The sequence below is a fragment of the Capricornis sumatraensis genome, chromosome 11 (genome assembly GCF_032405125.1).
Source record: "Capricornis sumatraensis isolate serow.1 chromosome 11, serow.2, whole genome shotgun sequence".
NCBI classification, from domain to species: domain Eukaryota; kingdom Metazoa; phylum Chordata; class Mammalia; order Artiodactyla; family Bovidae; genus Capricornis; species Capricornis sumatraensis.
The window spans coordinates 10,755,562-10,783,196 of record NC_091079.1 but is presented as its reverse complement, the minus strand read 5'-3'; the positions used below and the strand labels follow the sequence as shown (position 1 = coordinate 10,783,196).

The 27,635-nt window shown below is 41.4% G+C and overlaps 1 protein-coding gene across 1 annotated transcript in view; it reads left to right on the top strand.

The window, feature by feature from the left end:
• COL19A1 (collagen type XIX alpha 1 chain) overlaps nt 1–27,635 on the top strand; it is a 431,222-nt gene that overhangs the window by 281,927 nt on the left and 121,660 nt on the right. The window contains exon 16 of the mRNA XM_068984053.1: nt 8,042–8,095. Coding sequence (XP_068840154.1) covers nt 8,042–8,095 — 54 coding nt within the window. The remainder of the gene's footprint in view (nt 1–8,041; nt 8,096–27,635) is intronic.

Below are 27,635 nucleotides of genomic sequence, written 5' to 3'. Positions count from 1 at the left end.
CCTGTTTCCCCCTAGAAGAGTATGTAAGACACAGTACATTTCTACTGAATAAATTTACTCATCTTTTTGATAGGGTTTGAAGTCAATTTAAATTTCTAAGTGCAATTTAAATTCAAATTGGCGTATTGAGAATTATGCACTGAAAATTCTTGTGTCTCAAAATGGGATGACCCTCATAGTTTCATCTTCTGGATCCTCAGGAGTTCTCTTTGCTTACGGGCAGTTGTTGCATAGCTACAGAATGTATTCCACGTATTTTTTTTGGTGCTGGTCAATGCAGTCCTTCTCATCAAAACTGCAGTGCTGAAAGTCCTCCCCTTGAGGGTACATTTCATATGTTAAAGTGTGTCATCATGTCATAAATGGTTTCTTTGTTCCAGTGCTGACTGATAGAGCTGAGTTCCTTCTTATTTAAGGGCTGTGGCTCTGGCCTGACTGAAGTGTGCTGAAGAATCACATCTTGTTGCTTTCCTATTAACGTTTCTCTAAATAAGACACTATTGATTATGTGCAATTGTTTGTCCCTCTACATGTTTATTTTACCTACTCTAGGTCTAGAAAATGGGACAGTTCCCTTAATAAAAGTGGAAGATGTTTGAGGCTCTGAGAGTCCTTAGACATGAGGCTCTCAGAGCATAGCTCTTGGACAAGGAAGGCAGTGTCCAAGCATGGTTCTTCCCCTCCAGTCTGTGAGCAGCCTGTGTGAACTTCCAGATTTGGGGAGAGGAATGTCTCCAGCACCCACCCTCTCACTGCTGCTCCAAGATGATAAAATGTGTCACAGATGGTCAAGAAGCAGTTAAGTCATACCCTACTGCTGCCCCACCTGTGAACTGAGATGAACAAAATGCCTTGGCAGAGATTGGCAATGGCAGGCACAGAAAACAGAGCTCATGATTGGGACTGAAAGAGCTGGTGGTTTGGCAAGATGCTCAGGAGTCCAGACAAGTCTACGTGGAAGCTTGTGGTCAGCCTCCTGGCAGCAGGCAGGGGTGCACAGCCATCATGGGAGTGGGTGAGAACCAAGGAGACCTAAATTCCAAAAGGAAAAGTAACAAGATATGGGGACATCTGAAAGTCTGGCTTTTTGGTGAGAAAACAAGAGAACCTCAACAGTTAGAGCAGCAAAGTAACGAAACTGTGAATGACCAGGATACCGCGTGCCCCTAAGGAAACCTTAATGCTGAGGATTGTGGGTGTTAAGATCAGATACACTAGGGTTTAAATTTTGGCCCCACCAATTAAAAGGAGAGTGATTTGGAGCTCAGTGTTTAACATGTCTCTCTGTGTAAAACGGGAACAGTATCACCCACCCGCAGTGGTTTTGGATGGCTTAAAGAAAATAATGTAAGGGGCTTCCCAGGTGACACTAGAGGAAGAACCGCCTGCCAATGCAGGAGACACAAGAGATGCGGGTTCGATCCCTGGGGTGGGAAGATCACCAGAGAAGGGCATGGCAGTCCACTCCAGTATATTTGCCTGGAGAATCCCATGGACAGAGGAGCTTGGTGGGCATAGGGTCGCAAAGAGTTGGACACGACTGAAGCCACTTAGCATGAACGCGTGTGTATAGCACTCAGTGACTGGACCATGGCAAGCATTTGATCAGTGGTAACCATTTTAAGAATCATTTGTCATCGACTTTTATGTTTCTTCGTACATGGACAGCTTGGAGCACACAGGAAAAGTTGATTTTGGTTTCATCCAATCAGAGGGTACTTAAGAGGTCAGACTAACTTATCTTCATGATCAAATTAGTAACACCGTAAATACTAAACAGTGACTGTAGACAGCGTTGACCACAGACCAGACCATTTGGCCCAGGCCAATGCTTAAATGAAGTGCTGTTTACTCAGATTATCATTTATTCAATTGTAGCTGAGGGGGTTAGTTAATACTGTCACATTTCTATCTTGTTTTTGAAAAGCCACATTAGTTACAGGTAGAGTCCATCCAAGGGGAAGAAAGGAAGGGAACAGAGAGATGGGGAAATTGTGATGTGATTTAGACATTTTAAGATCCCAACTTAAACGAGAAAAGCAGTGCTGGGAATAGCACCGCAATATGGATTCAGCTTTCCTTAGCTCTGAGCCTATATCAGATTCTCTGTTCATGCTGAATTATATCCTCTTCCCATGTCCTTACAAGAGCTACTTGTCTGATCCCTGAAATAATACCTTTATGACTAGTCTCGTTGCTGTCTTAGATGTATTTTTAAAGATGTTAACACATAAAATTCACTTAGGCTATTATGCATTGCTCATACAAGTATTCTCCCATTTTTTCACATACTGTTGATTTCAAAATGTGCTAACTTTTTACATCAGTCATAAATCTTATTTCCGTTCACAATGTAAAAAAGGAAAACTAAACTTCCAAGATAGCTCGTAATGTTTTCCTGTGTAATTAACACCTCCTTCACAGTTGTGGATGCCACTCAAGGGCCTGTCTCCTCTTCCTTGACATTTCCTTGGTACCTTGTTCAGGCTGAGCTGATGCCTAAGAGTGTGCTACATACACACATGGGAATAGGGGAATTCTGGAGAGTAGCCAGCTGCATTAGCAAGACCTGGCAATTTAGAGAGATTACTTATACATGTCTCCTCTGTGGGCTTGAGGTCTGCATGTCGCCCTTTATTTCAGTCTGATTACTTCTGTAACTTATCCTTCTCATCATCATCATTATCAACAACAAAAACCATCTGTCAGATAAGTACCAGTCATCCATTATTTGCATTCTTGCCTTCTTAATGCTCTTGGATGTCCAAGTGTTTATAAATCAAGTAGCTAATTTAAGATCCATGTGCTCCCATTCTGCAAGTCATCCTGGAAGCATCAGGCTATTTTTACTGTTGAAAATTTGTAGATGTCATTTATTTAAATAGACTTGGATTTTCCCCCCTTCTGCCAGTATTGACCCATGCAGCAAATGCAGATGGGTGAAGTCACTTGATAATTCAAGTAAAATCATTCCTTTGTAGAAATCTCCTGTTTAAATACATATATATATACATTCTGAAAGATGCACGTATCCTGATGATAGAAGTTTGTTGAGTTTTCACAAAGCATGAACACCCTTGTCACCAGCACATGGTCCAAGAAATAGGACATCAGCATCACCAACCATGTAAGCCCTCTAATGGTCCTAGTTCCTCCCAACTCCTGCATCGGTGACCTGTTGCAGCTTCTAACAACTTGGATTAGTATTGCCTGCTTTTATTCCTTGTATAAATTGATGAACACTATGTTTACACAGGTCAACCATATTGATGCATGCAATTATATCCCATTAATTTCCATCACTATATTGTATTGCATTGTATGAATAATCTACAATTTACTTTGTTTATTTTTAAATTAAAAAATGGATACTTGGCTAAAGGATGGTAGAAGGACAGGGCAAAAAGGAACTAACATTTATTATTACTATTTTATCAGATATTATAGTAGGACTGTTTTTGTTGTTAATTGTGGAAAAAAGCAGGTAGCATAAAATTTACCATTTTAACCATTTTCAAGTGTACGGTCCAGTAGTGTTAAATATATTTGCATCGCTGTGAAAAGATTTCTAGAACTTTTCATCTTGTAAAACTACAACTCTGTTCCCATTAAATAAGTTCCTATATCCGGCAACCCCCCAGGTCCTGGACAGCACCATTCTACATTCTGTTTCTATAAATTTGACAAATCTAAGCACCTGATATGAGTGAATCATACCATATTTGTCTTCTAGTGACTTATTTCACCATGTCTGTTTCAGTTAGCATGATGTCATCCAGGTTTGGGCTTCCGTGGTGGTTCAGATGGTAAAGAATCTGCCTGCCATGCAGGAGACCCAAGTTCAATCCCTGGATTGGGAAGATCTCCTGAAGAAGGGACTAGCAACCCACACAGTATTCTTGCCTAGAGAATTCCATGGACAGAGGAGCCTGGTGGACTATAGTCCTTGGGGTCACAAAGAGTCAGACATGACTGAGCAACTAAACACACACACACATATCAAGGTTTACCCCTGTTGTAGCGTGTAACTGAATCCTTTTCCTTACTGAATAATATCCCATTGTCTGCACCTCATTTTGTTTTATCTACTCAACCGTCCATGGACGTTTGGATTGGTTCCACCTCTTGGCTATTCTGAATAGTGCTGCTTATGAATATGGGTGTGCAAATATCTCTTCAAGACCCTGATTTCCAGTCCTTTTGGATACAGACCCAGAAGTGGGGTTTCTGGATCACATGGTAGTCTTAAGAATCTGCGTAGTGTTTTCCATAGCATTTGCTCCACTGTACAATTTCACCTGTAGTGATAAGCATTCTGGTGTCTCCAGATCCTTGCCAACACTTATTTTCTGTTTACCATTCTAATGTGTGTTGTGTGGTAGGAGTTTTCCATATGATCTCCTTTTTAATTAACTAATGGGCTACTAAGTATAAGTACCAATTTTATAGTGTGACATCTTGACACAATAAGCTTCCATAAGAGAAAAGACTGGGATTCCAATCCAAGTGGTCCTGAAATTGACAGGGAAGTTTTTATTCTTAAAGAGACATGCGATCACAGAACCAACCCAGCACTTCTGTTCTAAGCTATTAGAATGAAGGGCTATATAAGATCACCTGAGTTTGAAATAGGAGATTGAGGCTTAGGACAGGAGTTTTCCAAGTGTGGTCTCCAGGCATAAGCAGCAGCGTTGCTGGGAACTTGTTATAAATGTGAAGTCCCATCCACTAGGCCTCCTGAGGATTCAAGTAGGCCCCTGAGGATGCTGATGTGTGATAAGGTTAGAGCACCACTGGGTTTAAATCACTGGACAAACATGGAAACCGCTGTCTAATAACTTCACACTGTTGCCAAACAGGAAACTTACATGCTGAGCACTTTGAGGTGTCCTGGACCCCTGGTATGGCAAATCTGCATTTTATGCTTCATACTCCAATCTTAAGAGAAGTACTGGATTAGTCCAATTGTAATTATGCTGAAACAGTATGTCCCCAACCATTTGGAGATTCAGCCAGACTCCAGCTGGTTAGAGCTACTCCTGAACAAAAGGCCACCTGTTACCAGGTGTCCTGGTCAGTACGGCCATGCCCAGCTCAGCACTTATCTGTTTTTTCCTGGGATTTTCATCCCAATCCACATCTTAGTCTCCATTCTTGTCTCACTTTACAAGGGGTCTAGAGTGAGCCCTGTAATGAAGGGCCTGACATAAGACGGAAGTTGAAACAAATACACAAAAATGGTTCCTCCATCTTCATCAGGGGGGTACTCCTAGACCCAGCCCCAGAATATGGAATCTAAAAAAGCCAAACTCACAGAAGCAGAGACAGAATTTTTGCCGCCAGAGGCTGAGGACGGGCAAAGTGCACAAACTTCCAGCTAAAAAATGAGCATGTTTTGGGAAATTATAATGTACAGCATGGTGACTGTAGTTAACAATACTGTGTTTATATATGAAAGTTGCTGAGAGAGTAGATTTTAAATATTCTCAACACACACACACACACACACACAAATGATAATTATGTAGTGCAATGGAAGTATTCACTAACTTTTTTCATAATATAGAAGTGGATGAAGTCATCAGTTTGTACATATGAAACACATACAATAGTACATGTCAAGTACATGTCACAGTAAAACTGGAAAAGAAAATATTCAAGTCTGCTTTGGGATGTTATTAGAAATGCAGACATTTAAATTGCATATACATGCTGGCTGAAGTTGCTATGTATAATATGTTCTGATAATTTGACAGTCCTCAAAAACCGGGGTCCTTGACCCCTGTTTGGGGAGCTGGGCCTCACAGCAGGAGGTGAGCAGTGGGTAAGCCAGCAGAGCTTCATCAGCCGCTTGCTGTGGCTTCCCATTTCTCGCATCACTGCCTCAACTATCCTGCCCCTCATCCCCATCCGGGGAAAAACTGACTTCCACGACACTGGTCTTTGGTGCCAGAAAGACTGGGGACCCCCGCTCAAAAACATTTTGCCTGCTTGTCCACTCTTAGCAAGGAGACGTAAAGAGAATCAGCATTCCCCCATGCTCCTCCAGAGACACACTGAACACTCCGATAACTGCAAGGCTGACTTGAATGATGGTGTAAATCAGCAGTGATGAATTTGAATTCAAAAGCTTGCCCATACCATATGGAATCATGAATGCTTTTTCCTCCTCACCCTAAGCCATGCCAATGCTGTGTTACAATATCTGAGTTTTGGTTTATCTTCAGTATGAATGCTGGGATAAAAGGTAGCTTCATTTTACCCCACTTCTGCCCCAAGCAACATATATATCTCCTTAAGGAAAAGAGACTGCACCAGAAGTTGGTCCTGTGGATTTAACTTACCTCAACCTAAAAGAAAGAACTGATCACCTCCTTACATGTCACTGATTTAGTTTCTTTGTGCTCTCAGCGCTTCCACTTTCTAAGTCAACTTTTTATCATTGATTAATCCTCAGAGGCTGATTGACTTGCATATACAAAGATGGAAAAGATGCAATATATTGATTTTCAGAATGTGTAAACTGCAAGACTAATAAAGTATGTACATATGTATAACTTTTATTCAGTATACAGAATATTATATATTTATCCCAATCTTACAACCCCTAAAAAGAACTCCAGGGTTCAGAACTTTAAAACAGAAAATACATGAAAATACTACTAATTATATTTCTGGTTTTAATAAAATTATTTTAAAATCTACTCTGTGGATGTTAACCAGGATTTTTTTTTTCTGAAAGCAGCTGCTATCATTAGAGTCTTTGATAGTAGGAACTTAACTTGCACTCCCCATGCAATCCCAGTGTCTTATGTGCTAACCTACCTTCCAAAGTTTGCTCTGATGCTTCAGCTTATCTTGGATTTCTTACCCCACTCCAAGCCTCGTTGAAGACCAAAGAAATTAGGAAACTTTGCCTGACGCTTTCAGAGTGAGAAAATTAATCAGTGAAATTGGGCCTTTCTCGCAATTTTGTGAGAGCTTGTGCTCACAATTCTCCTCAAAAAGAGTTGAAAGATCACTAATACTTTTACCTTTGAAATGGCAAGCCTTAATATATATTAACATACTACCAATATGGTAATAAAATGAAGTTATTAATAATAGTGAAAGAGAATGATCATATTTAGAAACCAGACTTAGAAATGCTTCTAATTCAAAATGTGTGCTTTCCATACCTAAGCTTGCTTCCTTCTATTAGAAAGGAAAAAAAATAAGAAAATAAATGTATAATAAATAAATGCTCTTCAAATGATATCAAATATACAGATACTTAGAACTGTCATGCTGACTCTTGCTAGTGTAATTTAGCTAGTTGTAAACTTGGTGAGTTAATATTCACTTACAGCAATGAAGATTAATAAGCAAGGAGTGAACATTTTAGTTCACTTATAAAACAGCTTAACCATCCAAAGGGAAGAAAAGAGCTAGGTAATATGATTTACACAATGTATATAATTATAATGTAGCTTTGTGAAGTACTTTTCAAACTTTTGTGAACATGAGAATTACCTGAAGTGTTTTCTTTTTTTTTTAATGCAGATTCATGGATCCCTTTCCCAGAGATTCTAAACTAGTAATTCCAGGCTGGGGCCCAGAAAAAATATATTTTGAATACTTAATCTCACCCTTAGGAAATTCCTTTAAAATTGAAATTCAGATCACTCTCTGAACATACCAATTTAAGGTGATAAATGCATTGATTTTTGCACCTGAACCCATTGAATTATCAGATAAAATGCTAATCTTATCCAACCTCTCAGATATTTTATATTACTTTGCTAGAGAGTCAAGGTAGACAGCCTTTAAAGGGCTGCTAATAAGAGTCACGATTTATTCATTCCCGGCACTATTGTTCTCATCTTGATTGTTAAAAATTGTCCCATAGCTTTTAGACTTCACTGACCTTTAAAGGTCATGTGGACTTGGGATTGTTTTTTAACTTTGAGTTAATTGGTACTGTCTTTAAACTTCCATTTCATACTGTCTCATCTTAAAATGGAATCACAGTATTTATTATCTGTTTCTCTTTGGTTTCCAGGGAAGACGAGGAAAACCAGGGCCTCCAGGAAAACCAGGGCCTCCAGGACCACCTGTGAGTAGACAGTAGCATGTTTCATCAAAGCCTCTCTGTATGTCTGTGTGTTCATCTACAGGTCACTTAAATCCCCTGTAGATAATAATTTCCATCTCTCCACTGTTTAACATGGCTGTGTTCCCTATGCCTTTCGCATCACAAACAAGAGGTCAGGGAGGCTGGACGCTGGCTGCCCTGGCTCCCACCCACCTCATTCCTGGACATGAGTAAGTACACCGCCTGCACGGGTGACCCAAGCCAAGACCCACATCAGCGAATCCCGTGCTGGACTCACCTGAGCCCCATCTCCTCAGTGTCTTAACATCCAGCCTGGTGGCCAGTTAGGTGTCTGTGGAACTTGATACAACTGCGTTGCCAGTAAAATTTCATAAATGTTCTTGCTAAACATAGCCAAAGACCTCATAGCCAGTTATCTGATCTTGTCCTTTATCCCAAGCTTCTACAAGAAATACTCCATCTCTTGTGCTCCTGCTCACTCTCCAACTCCATAGACTCTGGTTTGTGTCCAGACCACTGCATTGCCCTGCATCCTCTGTGGTCACCAGGGTGTCTGAGTCACAAGATTCCTCAGGCACTGTTAAGGCTTCACTTTATTTCACTGCTGTATGGGCTTCCCTGATGCCTCAGCAGATTAAGAATCCACCTACAATGCAGAAGACACAAGGGACGCAGGTTCGATCTCTGAGTTAGGAAGATCCCCTGGAGGAGGAAACGGAAATCCATTCCAGTATTCTTGCCTGAAAATTCTCATGGACAGAGGAACCTGGCAGGCGACAGTCCCAAGAGTCACAAAGAATCAGACATAACTGAGCAACTAAACACACAACACAATGCACACATAGTAATTGACACTGTTGACTTGTCATCCTTGAAACTTTCTATTTGCTTGGTTCATTGATGCTATTTTTCTATCTTTGGATCCACCCTTTTGGTCTCCTTTCTTAAAGCTGTTCCCTCTTCCCTTATTTCTGTGTTGTATGGTTTAAAGAATCCCCGTCTTCTCTTTCCACCCAGACATCCTCCTGAGTTCCAGACTCCTACACCCTACCACCTGCTCAGTATCTGTACTTGGAAGTCTCCTGCATGCTACAAACGTCGTCTGTCCAAAGCTACACTCTAAAATGATCCTAGATATTTTCTGTCTCTCTCTATGTGCACATCCAAATAGTTCCTAAATCATGTGAATGCTATGTCCCAGTAGCTCTCATTCTTCATGCCACTGCCTTATTTAGGCCCTTGTCAACTTGTATCTGTTTCTGTAGCCTTCTCCCAGCTGGTCTCTTGGCCTCTACTTTCTACAAGTGGAGTCATATTTTAAATCATAACTCTGATTGTGTAGGTCTGTGGTGGAAAACTCTTTAATAATATCCCTTTCCTTCTAGATGGATTCCACATTTTCTACAGTCCATTCTAACCCCTTCAGAGTTTGCCCTTTGCCTCTCTTTGTCTATCCTTCTCTGTGCCCTTCCTACTTTTGCAACTTATAGTGTCATCTTTCTTTACAATCTCAAAATGCCATGGGTTGTGAATGCTCTCCCTGAGGTCCAGGTGACCTCCCCCACCTGTCGGGCTCCTTATGTAGCCCTTTCAGCTGTTTTCAGCACATGAGGGTCATCTTCCATGATCCTATGAGCTCAAACCTCCTGCATAGAGAGCACATTGTTTTGTAACTCAACTCTTATTTTTCTTATCTTTCTAGCCACTGCCTCTGAATTTATTTTGAACCTTTCAGTTCAGTTCAGTCGTGTCTGACTCTTTGAGACCCCATGAATTGCAGCACGCCAGGCCTCCCTGTCCATCACCAACTCCTGGAGTTTACCCAAACTCATATCCATCGAGTTGGCGATGCCATCCAGCCATCTCATCCTCTGTCATCCCCTTCTCCTCCTGCGCCCAGTCCTTCCCAGCATCAGAGTCTTTTCCAATGAGTCAACTCTTCTCATGAGGTGGTCAAAGTATTGGAGTTTCAGCTTTAGCATCAGTCCTTCTAATGAACACCCAGGACTGATCTCCTTTAGAATGGACTGGTTGGATCTCCTTGCAGTCCAAGGGACTCTCAAGAGTCTTCTCCAACACCACAGTTCAAAAGCATCAATTCTTTGGCACTCAGCTTTCTTGACAGTCCAACTCTCACATCCAAACATGACCACAGGAAAAACCATAGCCTTGACTAGATGGACCTTTGTTGGCAAAGTAATGTCTCTGCTTTTTAATATGCTATCTAGATTGGTCATACCTTTCCTTCCAAGGAGTAAGTGTCTTTTAATTTCATGGCTGCAATCACCATCTGCAGTGATTTTGGAGCCCCAAAAATTAAAGTCTGACACTATTTCCACTGTTTCCCCATCCATTTCCTATGAAGTGATGGGACCAGATGCCATGATCTTCATTTTCTGAATGTTGAGCTTTAAGCCAACTTTTTCACTCTCCTCTTTCACTTTCATCAAGAGGCTTTTTAGTTCCTCTTCACTTTCTGCCATAAGGGTGGTGTCATCCGCATGTCTGAGGTTACTGATATTTCTCCTGGCAATCTTGATTCAAGCTTGTGTTTCTTCCAGTCCAGCGTTTCTCATGATGTACTCTGCATAGAAGTTAAATACGCAGGGTGAATATACAGCCTTGATGTACTCCTTTTCCTATTTGGAACCAGTCTGTTGTTCCATGTCCAGTTCTAACTGTTGCTTCCTGACTTGCATACAGGTTTCTCAAGAGGCAGGTTAGGTGGTCTGGTATTCCCATCTCTTTCAGAATTTTCCACAGTTTCTTGTGATCCACACAGTCAAAGGCTTTGGCATAGTCAATAAAGCAGAAGTAGATGTTTTTCTGGAACTCTCTACCTTTTTCCATGATCCAACAGATGTTGGCAATTTGATCTCTGGTTCCTCTTCCTCTGAACATTTGGAAGTTCACAGTTCATATATTGCTGAAGCCTGGCTTGGAGAATTTTGAGCATTACTTTACTAGCGTGTGAGATGAGTGCAATTGTGAAGTAGTTTGAGCATTCTTTGGCATTGCCTTCCTTTGGGATTGGAGTGAAAACTGACCTTTTCCAGTCCTGTGGCCACTGCTGAGTTTTCCAAATTTGCTGGCATATTGAGGCATAATTGTGTAACACAGTTTCTGGCATGTAGCATTTGACTATTTATTCAATGAATGAGTCAACAAATGAATGTACTTTGTAGATGAGAAAATGAAGATGGTGAATTGAGTCTCTTTTTAAAGACCAGAAGCACCTGTACCACCACTAGAAGGCTCTAGACTAGACCTCCTAGGAGTCACTTAGGGTGTGGTCATGTGCCAAAAATGGACAAGATTGCCACTCTATCCTGGTTTCGTTTCATCCATTTAGCCATTCAAGTAAATTGTTCTCTTAGCAATGTACTCATGTCAGTTGATATTGTTATGAAACAAGTGTGGTGGAGGAAGGGGGGAGACATAAATTGGGCATCCTGGAATCCAGTCTTTAAAGGAATCAGCTTTGTTATTCCAAATTTTCTAGCAAAAGAGGACACATTGTAGGATTTTCAGTAATTGTCTCCTGCTATAAACAAGAAAAGCTGGTACAAGCTAACAGGCAAGATTAGACCATCACATAGTTTTCTTAATGTATGACACTGCTTTCAAGACAAGATAATTGTTGTCTCAAAGGAGGAATTTGAATGATGAAAGTCTTTATGACAAGCTTGCCAAATGTCTAGGAGAGAAGAGGATTATACCAAATCCTGGAATGAGTTCTCAGCTATAGATCAAATGACTTTACTGAAGAATTTAGAAGAGTAAGGAACATGCAGCCATATGAAAGTTAATAATATTCAATTCCACAGGTTTTAGTTTATTGTCAGAGTGCTTGGGAGAGACAGGTAGTTATTTTATTTCAAGTGTTGGATTTAGAATATAAACTCAGCTATGGGTCTGATACACAGTGTTCATTAAATCCTGAGTACATGGGATTTAAAAGAAAAATGGTTTACTATCTTTTGTAATATATGAAAATATCAATTTGCTAAACTGCAAAATAAGGGAGAAGAATCTATGCCCCCCAAAAGTTTTATATTCACAATTAGCTTTTGTTTTAAAAGTATTAGATATACCATCAGCTCATTTTTGTTTAAGAATTGTGGTTCATGGAGACTCTTTGTCTTTTGTCTTGTTTTGTTTTAATTGGAGGATAATTGGTTTATAATGTTGTGTTGGTTTCTGCCATACAATTCACAACATGAATTTAATTCTAAGATAACACCTCTAGTTGATTAAAATATCTTTTCTCTAATACAAGTATTATCAAAACTCTATCTTAGGGTGCATTTTTTATCAGCTTTTGAATTTTTAAAGTTATTTACATGGTTGGTTGAATTGATGTCATGCATGCCACCATACTGTAAAAATTCCCATGAAACACCTGGTCATTTTTGCAGGAATTAATTAAGAGTAGCATTGAAAATAGAGGTGAAATACCTGGCTCCCCATATTTTTCTATGCCATCTTCATGTTTAATTTTTCTAAACATAATGTACTTTAGCAATAGAACTTTTATTTCCCAACTGGTTAGAAATGATAAGAGTTTTCCCAAATCAGTCCTTTCATGATCATATTAACTAATATTTTCAGAAAATGAGCTTATAAAAAATTAAACTGTCCCTAATGCACATTGTTTAATAGCACCACAAACGATTAAACAATTATTTAAGGCCTACTCTGTGCCTAACACCCTGTTAAGAGCTGGATTTGCAAAAATGGATATGATATGGTCCTTGCCCTTCACGTATTTAGGTTTAACTCACAGAAAATTGGACTAGAGGAAAAAAACTTAGAAAAGATAATGCCAAGGTGGTTTCTTTCTGGAACTGACAACTAAGGCATAAATGTTGAGCCTTAAAAACATGGAGGAACTCCTGCTCATCACGACAACATGGGTAAACTTGGAAGATGTTATGCTGGGTAAAATAAACCAGTAACCAAAACAAGAACTACCTTATTCCACTTTACGAGATTTCTGAAATGGTCAGACTTGTAGAAGCAGAGAATACAGTAGTGGCTACCAGGGCTGAGGGGTGGGGGTACTGGGGAGTTGTTATTCACTGAGTATAAAGTTTCAGTTTTGTGAGATGATTACTTTCCAGAGATCCATTATACAGCATGGTGCCTATAGCTACTGATATAGTAATGTGCATTTCAGTTCAGTTCAGTTCAGTTCAGTTCAGTCGCTCAGTCGTGTCCGACTCTTTGCGACCCATGAATCGCAGCACGGCAGACGTCCCTGTCCATCACCATCTCCCAGAGTTCACTCAGACTCACGTCCATCGAGTCTGTGATGCCATGCAGCCATCTCATCCTCGGTCGTCCCCTTCTCCTCCTGCCCCCAATCCCTCCCAGCATCAGAGTGTTTTCCAATGAGTCAACTCTTCGCATGAGGTGGCCAAAGTACTGGAGTTTCAGCTTTAGCATCATTCCTTCCAAAGAAATCCCAGGGCTGATCTCCTTCAGAATGGACTGGTTGGATCTCCTTGCAGTCCAGGGGACTCTCAAGAGTCTTCTCCAGCACCACAGTTCAAACGCATCAATTCTTTGGCGTTCAGCCTTCTTCACAGTCCAACTCTCACATCCATACATGACACAGGAAAAACCATAGCCTTGACTAGACGGACCTTAGTCGGCAAAGTAATGTCTCTGCTTTTGAATATACTATCTAGGTTGGTCATAACTTTTCTTCCAAGGAGTAAGTGTCTTTTAATTTCATGGCTGCAGTCACCATCTGCAGTGATTCTGGAGCCCCAAAAAATAAAGTCTGATACTGTTTCTACTGTTTCCCCCTCTATTTCCCATGAAGTGATGGGACCAGATGCCATGATCTTCATTCTCTGAATGTTGAGCTTTAAGCCAACTTTTTCACTCTCCTCTTTCACTTTCATCAAGAGGGTTTTTAGCTCCTCTTCACTTTCTGCCATAAGGATGGTGTCATCTGCATATCTGAGGTTATTGATATTTCTCCCGGTAATCTTGATTCCAGCTTGTGTTTCTTCCAGTCCAGCGTTTCTCATGATGTACTCTGCATATAAGTTAAATAAGCAGGGTGACAATATACAGCCTTGACCTACTCCTTTTCCTATTTGGAACCAGTCTGTTGTTCCATGTCCAGTTCTAACTGTTGCTTCCTGACCTGCATACAGGTTTCTCAAGAGGCAGGTCAGGTGGTCTGGCATTCCCATCTCTTTCAGAATTTTCCAAAATTTCTTTTGATCCACACAGTCAAAGGCTTTGGCATAGTCAATAAAGCAGATATAGATGTTTTTCTGGAACTCTCTTGCTTTTTCCATGATCCAGCGGATGTTGGCAATTTGATCTCTGGTTCCTCTGCCTTTTCTGAAACCAGCTTGAACATCAGGGAGTTCACCATTCACGTATTGCTGAAGTCTGGCTTGGAGAATTCTGAGCATTAGTTTACTAGCATGTGAGATGAGTGCAACTGTGCGGTAGTTTGAGCATTCTTTTGCATTGCCTTTCTTTGGAATTGGAATGAAAACTGACTTTTTCCAGTCCTGTGGCCACTGCTGAGTTTTCCAAATGTGCTGGCATATTGAGTGCAGCACTTTCACAGCATCATCTGTCAGGATTTGAAACAGCTCAACTGGAATTCCATCACCTCCACTAGCTTTGTTCATAGTGATGCTTTCTAAAGCCCACTTGACTTCACATTCCAAGATGTCTGACTCTAGATTAGTGATCACATCATCATGAGTATCTGGGTCGTGAAGATCTTTTTTGTACAGTTCTTCTGTGTATTCTTGCCACCTCTTCTTAATATCTTCTGCTTCTGTTAGGTCCAGACCATTTCTATCCTTTATCGAGCCCATCTTTGCATGAAATTTTCTCTTGATATCTCTAATTTTCTTGAAGAGATCTCTAGTCTTTCCCATTCTGTTGTTTTCCTCTATTTCTTTGCACTGATCGCTGAAGAAGGCTTTCTTATCTCTTCTTGCTATTCTTTGGAACTCTGCATTCAGATGCTTATATCTTTTCTTTTCTCCTTTGCCTTTTGCCTCTCTTCATTTCACAGCTATTTGTAAGTCCTCCCCAGACAGCCATTTTGCTTTTTTACATTTCTTTTCCATGGGGATGGTCTTGATCACTGTCTCCTGTACAATGTCATGAACCTCATTCCATAGTTCATCAGGCACTCTATCTATCAGATCTAGGCCCTTAAATCTATTTCTCACTTCCACTGTATAATCATAAAGGGTTTGATTTAGGTCACACCTGAATGGTCTAGTGGTTTTCCCTACTTTCTTCAATTTAAGTCTGAATTTGTTAATAAGGAGTTCATGATCTGAGCCACAGGCAGCTCCCAGTCTTGTTTTTGTTGACTGTATAGAGCTTCTCCATCTTTGGCTGCAAAGAATATAATCAGTCTGATTTCGGTGTTGACCATCTGGTGATGTCCATGTGTAGAGTCTTCTCTTGTGTTGTTGGAAGAGAGTGTTTGCTATGACCAGTGCATTTTCTTGGCAAAACTCTGTTAGTCTTTGCCCTGCTTCATTCCGCATTCTAAGGCCAAATTTGCCTGTTACGCCAGGTGTTTCTTGACTTCCTACTTTTGCATTCCAGTCCCCTAGAATGAAAAGGACATCTTTTTTGGGTGTTAGTTCTAAATGATCTGTAGGTCTTCATAAAACCGTTCAACTTCAGTTTCTTCCGTGTTACTGGTTGGGGCATAGACTTGGATAACTGTGATATTGAATGGTTTGCCTTGGAGACAAACAGAGATCATTCTGTCATTTTTGAGATTGCATCCAAGTACTGCATTTCAGACTCTTTTGTTGACCATGATGGCTACTCCATTTCTTCTGAGGGATTCCTGCCTGCAGTAGTAGATGTAATGGTCATCTGAGTTAAATCCACCCATTCCAGTCCATTTTATTTCACTGATTCCTAGAATCTCGACGTTCACCCTTGCCATCTCTTGTTTGACCACTTCCAATTTGCCTTGATTCATGGACCTGACATTCCAGGTTCCTATACAATATTGCTCTTTACAGCATCGGATCTTGCTTCTGTCACCAGTCACATCCACAACTGGGTATTGTTTTTACTTTGGCTCCATCCCTTCATTCTTTCTGGAGTTATTTCTCCACTGATCTCCAGTAGCATATTGGGCACCTAATGACCTGGGGAGTTCCTCTTTTGGTATCCTATCATTTTGCCTTTTCATACTGTTCATGGGGTTCTCAAGGCAAGAATACTGAAGTGGCTTGCCATTCCCTTCTCCAGTGGACCACATTCTGTCAGGCCTCTCCACCATGACTCACCCATCTTGGGTTGCCCTGCAGGCATGGCTTGGTTTCACTGAGTTAGACAAGGCTGTGGTCCTAGTGTGATAAGATTGACTAGTTTTCTGTGAGTATGGTTTCAGTGTGTCTGCCCTCTGATGCCCTCTTGCAACACGTACTATCTTACTTGGGTTTCTCTTACCTTGGGAGCGGGGTATCTCTTCACGGCTGCTCCAGCAAAGCACAGCCACTGCTCCTTACCTTGGACGAGGGGTATCTCCTTACCACCACCATTCCTGACCTTCAACGTGGGATAGCTCCTCTAAGCCCTCTTTATTTTCTCATAATTCTGGAAGCTGGGAAGTCAAAGAATAAGATTCTAGTATTGTCAGGCTTTTGGTGAGGGCCCTCCTCCTGGCTTGCAGATGGCTGCCTTCTCACTGTACCCTCACAGAAATGTGCGTTTCAAAACTTGTTAAGAAGGCAGATTTCACATGAAATGTTTTTACCACATACACATGCATGCACACACACAAGGGACACAAGGAAACCCTGCAAGGTGCTGAATATATCATTTACCTTGGTTGCAGGGATTGGATCACAGGTGTTTGCATCTGTCCAAATTCAACACATTGTACACATGAAATATGTGCAAGTCTGTGTATATCAGTTATGCTCCCCAGATGGTGTCAGTGGTAAAGAATCCGCCTGCCAGTGCGGGAGGTGCAAAAGATGCAGGTTCAGTCCTTGGATTGGGAAGTTCCCCTGGAGTATGAGGTGGCAACCACTCCAGTATCCATGTCTGGAAAACTCCATAGACAGAGGAGCCTGGCAGGCTACAGTCCATTGGGCCACAAAGAGTCGGACACAACTGAGTACCCGAACACACACACAGCAGATGCCTCTACAAAGCTGTTTCTATTAATATTAAAATTGGGGAGATTCGTCCAGTAAAGCAAATAGAAGGGAAGGGGAGAGCAAGCTGGGTGCTGCTGACAGAGGGAAGTAGTCTCAACAGAAGCACAGGTGCTGAGCCCCAGGGAGTCGGGCAGCTGCGGCCCCAACACTGACAGGTCGGGTCCAGCCTGGGAAGTGTCCTGGCAGACCTGCTGTGAGTTCCACTAGTCCCAGGAAGCCAGGAGGAGTCTGTGGGAGCTCTGAGTGGAGAGTCACAGGCACAGGTTTCTTGACAGGTGACTCCAGTGGGAAAGTGGTTGGATTGTTGAGAGAGTGAGATCCTCTGCAGCTCTCAAAGGACTTACTGTTTAAAAGGCCAGCAGAGTATTTTTTATCTCTGTCAGTGTGTCCCATACAATCATTTGTATTTTATTACCACTTACATATAACTTCTTCAGGGAATGTTCCCCATCCAGGGATCGAACCCAGGTCTCCCGCATTGCAGGCAGATTCCTTACCAGCTGAGCCACAAGGGAAGCCCAAGAATACTGGAGTGGGTAGCCCATCCCTTCTCCAGGGGATCTTCCCAACCCAGGAATTGAACTGGGGTCTCCCGCATTGCAGGTGGATTCTTTACCAACTGAGCTATCAGGGAAGCCCTTGTGTCTCAGCTGGTAAAGAATCTGCCTGCAGTGCGGGAGATCTGGGTTTGATCTCTGGGTTGGGAAGATCCCCTGGAGAAGGGAAAGGCTACCCACTCCAGTATTCTGGCCTGGAGAATTCCATGGACTGTATTCCATGGAGTCGCAAAGAGTGGGACACAACTGAGCGACTTTCACTTTCACATTACCTGTGGGCATTTTTAGATCAAAATATTTTTCATTTATTTGTCTTTTTCCACATTATACTGTATGTGGTTTGAGCCCTACTTCACAGCAGGAAGGAAGGTAACAAGAGAAAGAAGGGAAGGTTCATAGAGCCAAGACCCTTCTGACTGAGCCTGGGAGATGGCATCTGACTGACCCTGCTGGCTGCCGTGAGATTCCTAAAGTGCGTGTTACAGTGTTTTACGACAGTGTGAAATAGAAAAACTAGTAACTCTCTCTCTTATCAAACAATAATCAAATAATATGCAGTGTCCCTCAAATGAGTGAATAATGTAGTATACAATTTTAACACATGTGTTTGAGCAATTAGCCTTCAGAAAAGTTAGGGGAAATTCTTTTATTGATTTATTCTGATCAGTGTGAATGTCTGAAAAGAACCAAGGAATAGGAATTTTCAGAGGGCATGGACCCTTGGATAACAGCATACTTTGCTCAGTTTCTTCAAGAAAATGTTTTTCCCTCCAAGGCTTTAAGAGATGTTCCCTAACTCTTCCCTGAATCAGAGATAGTGTTGTTATTCAGGGGAGTGTCAAAGAAGATTTTAGAAAATTAAAGAAATAAATTTTGAATGGCCTGAAGCATCTCATATAATTAAAACGTTTTAACCAACGATTCTATTTTTGATTCTTTGTTCTGAGGCCAAATTTGTGTTTTTTCACTTTCTTAAGAAACTTATCTTTTTACAAAAAATAATTTCCCACCACTTTTGTGTGGGGAAGGACAATCTTTTTCACCGTAAGAAAGTACATTTCCTAGAGGGAAAAAAATTCTAATAAAGGAATATTTACTAAAAGTAGATTTTTTGAACTAATGTTATTAGATTTTCTTTCATCAAAAAAAGATTATTGTTTCGTCAAAGTCATGTGTATTACTCCATGTTAGCTTTCCATACTTAATAGCTATTTTTTTTTTCTCTTTGAGGAAGCTTTAGTTGAAGTTTACATGCATGTAATCTGCATATAATAAAATTATTCTCAATTGGAATGCTGGTAATTGAGGAGCAACTGACTCAATTTTAGAGTTGGCAACAACCTTTCATGATGAATATACCTTTTATAAAATGTTGGTCCAGTTTCCTGTTAGTAAGCAGAGCTGATCTTTCCTATACAAAGGAAAGCTCCCAAATTCCCTCAAGTGACTTCTCTCGTCTTAGTTTGAATGAATATTCTTCATTGGAGGGAAACCAGTATGCCGTGATGTCTTGGGTTGGTGTGTGTGTGTGTGTTAGTTGCTTAGTCGTGTCCGACTCTTTGCAACCCCGTAGACTGTCGCCCACCAGGCCCCTCCGTCCATGGGATTCTCCAGGCAAGAACACTGGAGTGGGCTGCCATTTCCTTCTCCACTAAGATTATGATTGAAAGCAGGTTTTCAGAGAGGAAGCACGAGACTCTTAAGCATCTGCCTGGGGAAGGAAAGAGCAGAAACCCGAAGAAACAGTTCTAAAGACAGAGCAAGATGAGTCGGGACAGACAGTCAGAGCCCTAGCTCTGTGTGCGGTGCTCCACTGCCAGCGCCGTATCCTCACAGCTCTTGTGAGAGCATAAACGATGCTCGTTTTACAGTGGGGTAAAGGAGGCTTAGAGGCATCAAGTAAATTGACTGGGACGGCTCAAGTGTAAGTGGTGGTTTAGTCACTAAGTCATGTCCGACTCTTTTGCGACCCCATCCTGTAACCCACCAGGCATGTCTGTCCATGGGATCTCCCAGGCAAGAATACTGGGGTGGCCTGCCATTTCCTTCTCCAGGAGATCTTCCCCAAGTATAAGTAGGTGTTGAAACCCAGGAATGGATCCCTAAACCTACCTTTATTCTGCTGGATCCCAGGTGTGAAGCTTCTGCATTGTAGCTGGACTAGGGTCAGCCTTACTTAAGCAAACCAAGAACAGGACTTGATTCCCACGTGAAAGCCCAGCACTGCGGTGCCTTGGGATTGAGTAGATGTTCCGGGACATTTCATTCGGACGTTTCCAGGTCTCTGCTTCCTTTTCCCTAAACTTGAAATGATAGCACCTGCTTCATCTGCCTCCCACAGTTGCTGCAAGAGCCACCTGCCATGTATGTGAAAGAACTTTCTGGAAATGTAAATATCTATCTAAGTATACCCTAAATACACTCATATTATTTTGAACTTTTCTGTTCAAAATCCAGTTAACCCAAACTGAAATGTCTGTCAGTGAACTGCTCAAGCACAAGACTGCATGTTTTGTAAATGAGTATGTAATAGCTTGTCTGGGTGTATAAACCTGCTCCTGAAGACACACACAAGTTACTCCCATTAGGCGATGCTATCAGCACATCGACAGGATGTCTTCTTCTCCCCTGGTTTATTTCGTGGGACTGATGTCCTCATGGACTTGCTCATCTGTGGCGAGCTGCTGAATTTTATTAGATGTCATGTTCTCTAAGTCCCGGCCATCTTCACTTACTCTCTCCAAAAAAAAAAAAAAAATTTCTTTGTCTTTCAAGCCTTCCAGTCATCTGAGCAGCATAAAGAATGGAAAATAGTGGTCTTGTGTTAGGATGAGGCTTGGAGAGTCTCAGGACGTGAAATGCCTTGGTTTATTTCCAAGTACTCTGGGTTTTTGTTCCTTTAGAAGTAAGAGCAGAGGAGCTGGCAGTGAGGCGGAGCAGAGCATTTAACTAATGAGCCATTAAAAGCCGTACATCTGAGCCCACCCTTCTGACATTTGCCTCACTTCTCATTCATCATCACTGTAAACATGTTTATTAAAAACTGCAATAATTTGAAATGTGTTATTATTCCTCTCGGTTGCAAGCAGAGCTCTTGATTTCTTTTCTTTTCTTTTTTTTCTGGTATTGTCTTTGTGCACTGTTTCATTGTTGTGGTAAGAGAATTGAGCAGTGGGCTCACATGTGTCACATTTCGGCACAGCGATTTATTTGAAAAGAGAAATTCACCTAATTTGTAACATGGGGCAGCAGCTCCCTCTACTGTTTCCACTGGAAGAGCTCTAGGAAAAGAATGTTGAGCCAATGTCTGAACTGTTCAGTGTATGAGGCTTAATTATAAAGCTGCACAATTTTCAAACTTTATTTTCAGGATTTTGTTACACGTTACGCTTATCCTATATTTTAAATACAAATACCAGTTCATACAAATACCTGCTTCCCAGGTGGCACTAATGGTAAAGAACCTGCCTGCCAATGCCAGAGACATGAGAGACTCAGGTTCAATCCCTGGGTCAGGAAGAGCCCCTGGAGGAGGGCATGGCAACCCACTCCGGTTTTCTTGCCTGGAGAATCCCATGGACAGAGGAGCCTGGCACACCACAGTCCATAGGGTTGCAAAGAGTTGGGTATGGCTGAAGTCACTGAGCACGCATGCACCAGTTCATCAACAGTCATTTTCAATGTCAACTTGATGCCCTCTTGAAGTGAAAGCCCCTAGCTCATGGATCTCTAAAATGCTGACCTACTGTAACATACTTATAAAACTCCAGCATGAGTTTTGTGGGAGCTGACTCCAGTGGAATTTATGCTTTTTTTTCTAAAGCAACGATATGATTTAAAACATATACAATCATGTTGTTTTTATTTTCATTTTAACTTCAGTGTAGAACTTCTTTCACCTTTAGGGTATGGATCCTAGCTCAGTCCTGAAGGTTAATGGTCACACAGCACTTGGTGTTGTTCAGTCGCTCAGTCGTCCCCAACTCTTTGCTACCGTGGACTGCAGCACTCCAGGCCTCCCCGTCCTTCACTATCTCCCGGAGTTTACTCAAACTCATGTCCAGTTAGTCGGTGCTGCCAGCCAACCACCTCATCCTCTGTCGTCCCCTTCTGCTCCTGCCTTCAGTCTTTTCCAGCATCAGGGTCTTTTCCAATGAGTCAGCTCTTTGCATCATGTGGCCACAGGATTGGAGCTTCAGATTCAGCATCAGTGCTTCTAATGAATATCCAGGATTGATTTCCTATAGTATTAACTGGTTTGATATCCTTGCAGTCCAAGGAACTCTCAAGAGTATTGTCTAACACCACAGTTTGAAAACATCTATTCTTCGGCACTCAGTCTTCTTTATGGTCCAACTCTCACATCCATATATGACTACTGGAAAAACCATAGCTTTAACTATATGGACCTTTGTTGACAAAGTAATGTCTCTAATATGCTGTCTAGGTTTGTCATAGCTTTTCCTCCAAGGCGCAAGTATCTTTTAATTTCATGACTGTAGTCACCACCTCCTGTACAATGTTCCCGTGGTGGATTCATGTCGACGTATGGCAAAACCAATACAATATTATAAAGTAATTAGCCTCCAATTAAAATAAATAAATTTATATTAAAAATAATAATAAAATAAAAAAGAACTAAACAATAAAAAAAAAACCTCTGCCCAAGGTTCTTCAGGCACTCTATCAGATCCAATCTTTTAAACATGGTTAAAGGAGTAAATTTAGGGTGTGAAATTGAATTCATTTATCCAACAATATTTATTGATCATCTACCAATGTGTTAATCACTATTACAAACCCTGAGGACACACTGTTTTAAAAGCAAACATGTAGCAACAAACAAACCCAAGGCCTCTGTGTAACTTACATCTAGCCCGTGGGTGGGGTGGGGGCTGATGAAGAGACAATTCCATAGGTAGACAAAGCAATGTCAGCTTAATATGCCGTGCTGCGGGAAATAAACAGGGCAATGCGCACGTGGTTTGGAAGGAAGAGGCGTTGCTCTAGTTACGGTGGTCCAGGTGGCATCTCTGAGCATCTAAGTGACCTTACTTGAGAAGGAGCCAGCCATCTGAGGCCCAGATCAAGAACCTTCCAACTGGGAAGACCAGGATGTGCAAAGGGCCTGAGGTGCCAAAGAGGCTGCCAGCTTCAAGAAGCAGGAAGGAGCTGGCAGAAGAATGGCGTAAGAGGGCGCTTTGGAGTTGAGTGGCTTAGCCTTATGAGGGAGGCGCTGAGGGGTGGGCAATCAGTTGATAAGGAAGATAATCAACAAGTCACATCTCCCTCTTCTAGGTCTTTGTATGTGTTTTTATCTTAGGGGATTAGATTTTTATTTTGATGTGATGCAATTATCCCTACTGATAACACAAAAGGCATCATCATTGTAACGCATCATTTCCAGTCTTTGCATGGACAAGTAATAGATTTGTCTGCTGAGAAAACAAGGAAATGGACAAAGCTTTGAGAGTAGCCCACTTCATTTCTGCCCAGCCTAAATCCAGGAGACACCATGTCTCCAAGATGGAGACTGTCTCCGCAGATAAGTCATTCTTCCCTCTTCCCCACACCTAGACCTAAGGCGTCCTTCCTGATAGGCTCCAGGTTCGGAGCGATGAGCACTGTAGCTATGAAAGTACATGCTCTGGAAACCATGAAACCAGTGCCTTTCTGCATCTGTGCCCTGTTATTTATCAGTCTCCCCACCTTTTCTGTCTTCACGTCCAACCTTATTTCCTATACACTGAGGACTTAAGGTGCAAAGTTAATGTCTTAGCCAATAGCAAGGTCCCCCTCTGTAAGAAATCAGTACCCCAAACATACTTTGGACCGCTGAATGAAGTGGATGACAAAAGTGTCCAATTAAAACATTTCACTTCTTATTAAAGCACTCTGTGTGTGACTATGGGCATTTTGAGATCCATCATATCTCAACAGGAATCCAGTTCATGATCTTAACATTCATCTACAAACCTTGAACTAACCAGGGTTTTCCATTTTTCAGTTTTCCTTTCAGCAAAGAACCTTAGTCTCTTTCTTTGGCCTATTAAACAACTAAAGGCCATGTACTATAATGATAGTATCTTCAGAGGAAATGAACCTAACCACTTATCTATGTCATTGGGAATAGTAATTTTATTCTTAATAAAAATAAGATGACTTCCTCGGATTTAAAAATAAAGACCTATAAAATGAAGACATGGTCATTTAATCATTTTTATTGCCACTTGTCCCCAGCAGGGTCATGGTCCCAGACAAGACAGCTGTTGCCAACATTGCTAAAATTCCACGGTCACCTTGTGCGGCCACAGAGTCCATAGACATGCATGTGAGGCAGCTGGGGTCTCAGGTTAAGAATGTGAAAACTAGCGTGTGGGTCACATATCCTAATTACTTCTTTTTCTCCCAATGAACAGCATTAGTGAGACATTATTAGCCATTTCTAACTGCCTGAGTTTTGTTTTGTTTTTTTTCTTTTTTACTAATTATAAATACACTCAGGAAGAAAAGGATTTTATGTTCTTATAGCCACTGACTCCTTTTTTTCATTCCAGGTCATGTTATTGAAACCAACTATTAAGACTTCTGAGTGACATGCATTGTGTATAGCAATGATGGGACAGAATGTTTGAAATCCTTGCTATATGGTTACCAAACTTGTTATTAGTTGGCTCGGTGCGTGGATTAAATACTGTTTCTTTGTGGGAGGTAAACAGTAAGGATTTAATCAATCTGACTGGCCTTTGAGAAATATTCAGAAAGGGAGGCTTGTTTCCTAAATATCTTATAATTTGTGTTTGATGATATAGTTTCCAAAAGTATCTCCATACAGTATTTAATTTCACTGCTGTATAACTCTATGAAACAGGCAAGAAAAGATTATCTCATTTTAACAATAAGGAAAGTCTGCACTTTGGGAAGTAAGGGGCTTAGCTAAATCCATTTAGTTGGTTTTCTCTGCACAGCAACTACAACCTGCTAGGAAATTATTTCCATCAAAAGAGAGAAAAAAAGAAGTTGCATGAGTAGAGAAGCAGCAAGTTTTCAGCATTACCCGGGAGGCCTGAAACATGGGAAGAAGTTCTACAGAAAAGAAGACTTGAAGGGGCTTCGTTTTTATCTGTAGGTTCATTAAAAAGTAAAAAGATCTAAAGCAAATATGGCAGGTGGTATGAGTCAACAACATTGGATTGTGGATTCGTGGGATTTACCACATTATAATCTGTACATGTTAGCATGCTTGAAATATTCCAGATCTCTTTGACAAAACAGGAAATGCATCCCGTGGGACAGAATGAGGTTAGTACCACTAATTTCTTCTTCAGTGGCCTAGAGTGTCAGCATCTTCTCTTTTGCCCGAAATCCTTTGTAGAATGGGGCCAAGTGTTTCAAAAATGAAATCTTTAAGTATTTTTTTCTAGAACTTCCCTTCATGTATTGTTTGTAACCATGCAGTTCAATTGAGCCAAAAAATGTCATTTGCAGATTTAGCATCGGTACAACCTACATATCAGAAAGAAACCTTGATGTCACACATTTGAGCTGAAAGTGGAAACTACGATCACCCCCAAAATAAAACCTCACTTTGCTTTGTCCAGGATGTCCACAACCATTTGAGTTTGGCACATACCCTTGCTCTCCAGCAGCTTGGTAGCGCCCAAGCCAGTGTCATCTGCCTGGCTATGGTTAAGTCTCAGCAATCTGCCTTGGAAATCACAGTTTTCTCTGCATAGGAAGCATTGTCATCCCAGCAACACTTTAAAAAAAAGTTTAATTTTGTTTCAGAATATAGCTGATTAACAGTGTTGTGTTAGTTTCACGTGTACAGCAAAATGATTCAGTTATACGTACACATGTATCAATTCTTTTTTTTTTTTTTCTATTCTTTTTCAAATTCTTTTCCCATTTAGGTTTTTGCATAACATTGAGCAGGGACTTAGGGAACAAATTTAGGGTTATGGGGAGAAGAGTTGGGGGAGGGATAGTTAGGGAGTTTGGGATTGACGTGCACTAGCCTTTTTTAAAGAGAGTGAATATTACCAGTTATACCAAATGGAAACTCAAAGCTTTGATGCAGGCTGTGGAAGCCAACCCCTCCTTGGAATTGAGAGGCACCCTGGGAGGTTCCTGAGGTCAGAGCAGGGAATAGTGGAGGCACCGCTGTCCCCCACATACGGTTTCTGTTGATGGTGAACACTGGGGGATGTATCACTGGATGCAGATCGTTTGTTTCACGACGTCCATCCTTACTAGTTCTCATGCCCCTGTGGCTTTCATCACCTTGTGCGGGGTCAGTGATGTTGCTTCTGTGGGGAGGCAAGCCACTCTCCAGACCCCTGCTGCTCCTTAGATTACAGGAAGCTGACAAATAATATTTTTGCTTTTGCAGAACACACTGAGGAGAGATGAGTAAGACACATTTTATGGATGGATAAGCAGAATCACAGCATTAGGGAAGGAATCATTTTTTTTTTTCTAACTATCACTGCATAGAAATCAGCCAACAATTTCCCAACAATGCACTTTATCAGGAATGCAGTGGGCTTTCTACCATTTAGATGGATTTGTTTCATGGTATCAGGGAAAATAAACTCCTTTAAAAATGATCTTTTTTTCTCCCTTGGAAGGTAAAGCGTTAAAACCTCCCTAGCTTCACAGCATAATTTAGAAAATCTGCTTTTATGAAATGGGTTAATTACACCCATTGAATGCATTCACTGTCACAGCCTCATCCTCCCACTCCTGTTCCAGAATGACAAGTAAAACCAGGGACTGTGCAATTTTGGAAAACAATCAGGTCACATTTTGAGTATTTTGCTTATTCATACAACCATAAACTGCCTCTGCTTGAGTTCCCTCAATTACACAGCTCAGTGTGCAGGCCAGAGAGACGAGCCCAGCTCAAGTGAGCACTCCTGGAATACACAGAGGGATGAGTTTGAAAAATGTCCAAAGCGGCAGATGTGAAAAATTCTCATTCAAGATCCAGAAACTGCCTTTACTGCAATCCCTCACCTGTTAATCCTGCTGCTTCTGAACTTCTGAACCAGGGCTGCTGGCAATAACTGAGACAGACACTTAGGAGCTGTTGATCTTTCTAAGTATAATGCAGGTATATGCTACTTGAGCCGGTGGCGGGGGGTGGGGGACGGCAGGGACGTGGCTGAGGCAAGAGAAGATCACTGCTTCTCAACATTCCAGAGTTTCACCCAGAATAAGCATTGGCTGCTGACTTCTAACAAAGCTGCTCTCACCTTCTTGTAGGGGCAGCCCCCAGAAGACGCCCTTGACAAATGCTTGAACCAGTGTGTTGCCGCATCACTTGAATCATTTCCATTCCCACATGCTGATACACAAATCTCTCTTCCACAAAAACACAATAGCACGATTGTAGTCTGGGGTATTTCATCTTCTTACTAAGTGTGACTTCTTTCCCATGACTGTTCTCCACTGCAGTTTCATGCTCATAGAAATGGTCAGCCAATCAAAATGGTCCCTAAGCAGTCTTATCTCTTGGTTAGGTAGTCTTTTCCCACCAACTCTGACTGTTTTCAGGGTCTTCTTCTATCGTCTCATACATGCCAAGATTCCACTCCGCGCTTGGTGTCATTCGATGTTTAAAAGTGACTTACGATGCTGACCAAGATTGCCAGCTTCTTTCCTTTTTCTTCTCAGAAATCTGCCTCTCCTTATCCCCCTCTAATCTAAGCTCCCCTTGATTTTAACATTCCTTGTATCTGCCTGTGGTTTCTCTCTTATCCCTACCTTCCTCCCATTCTGCTCACTTTCCTCTCC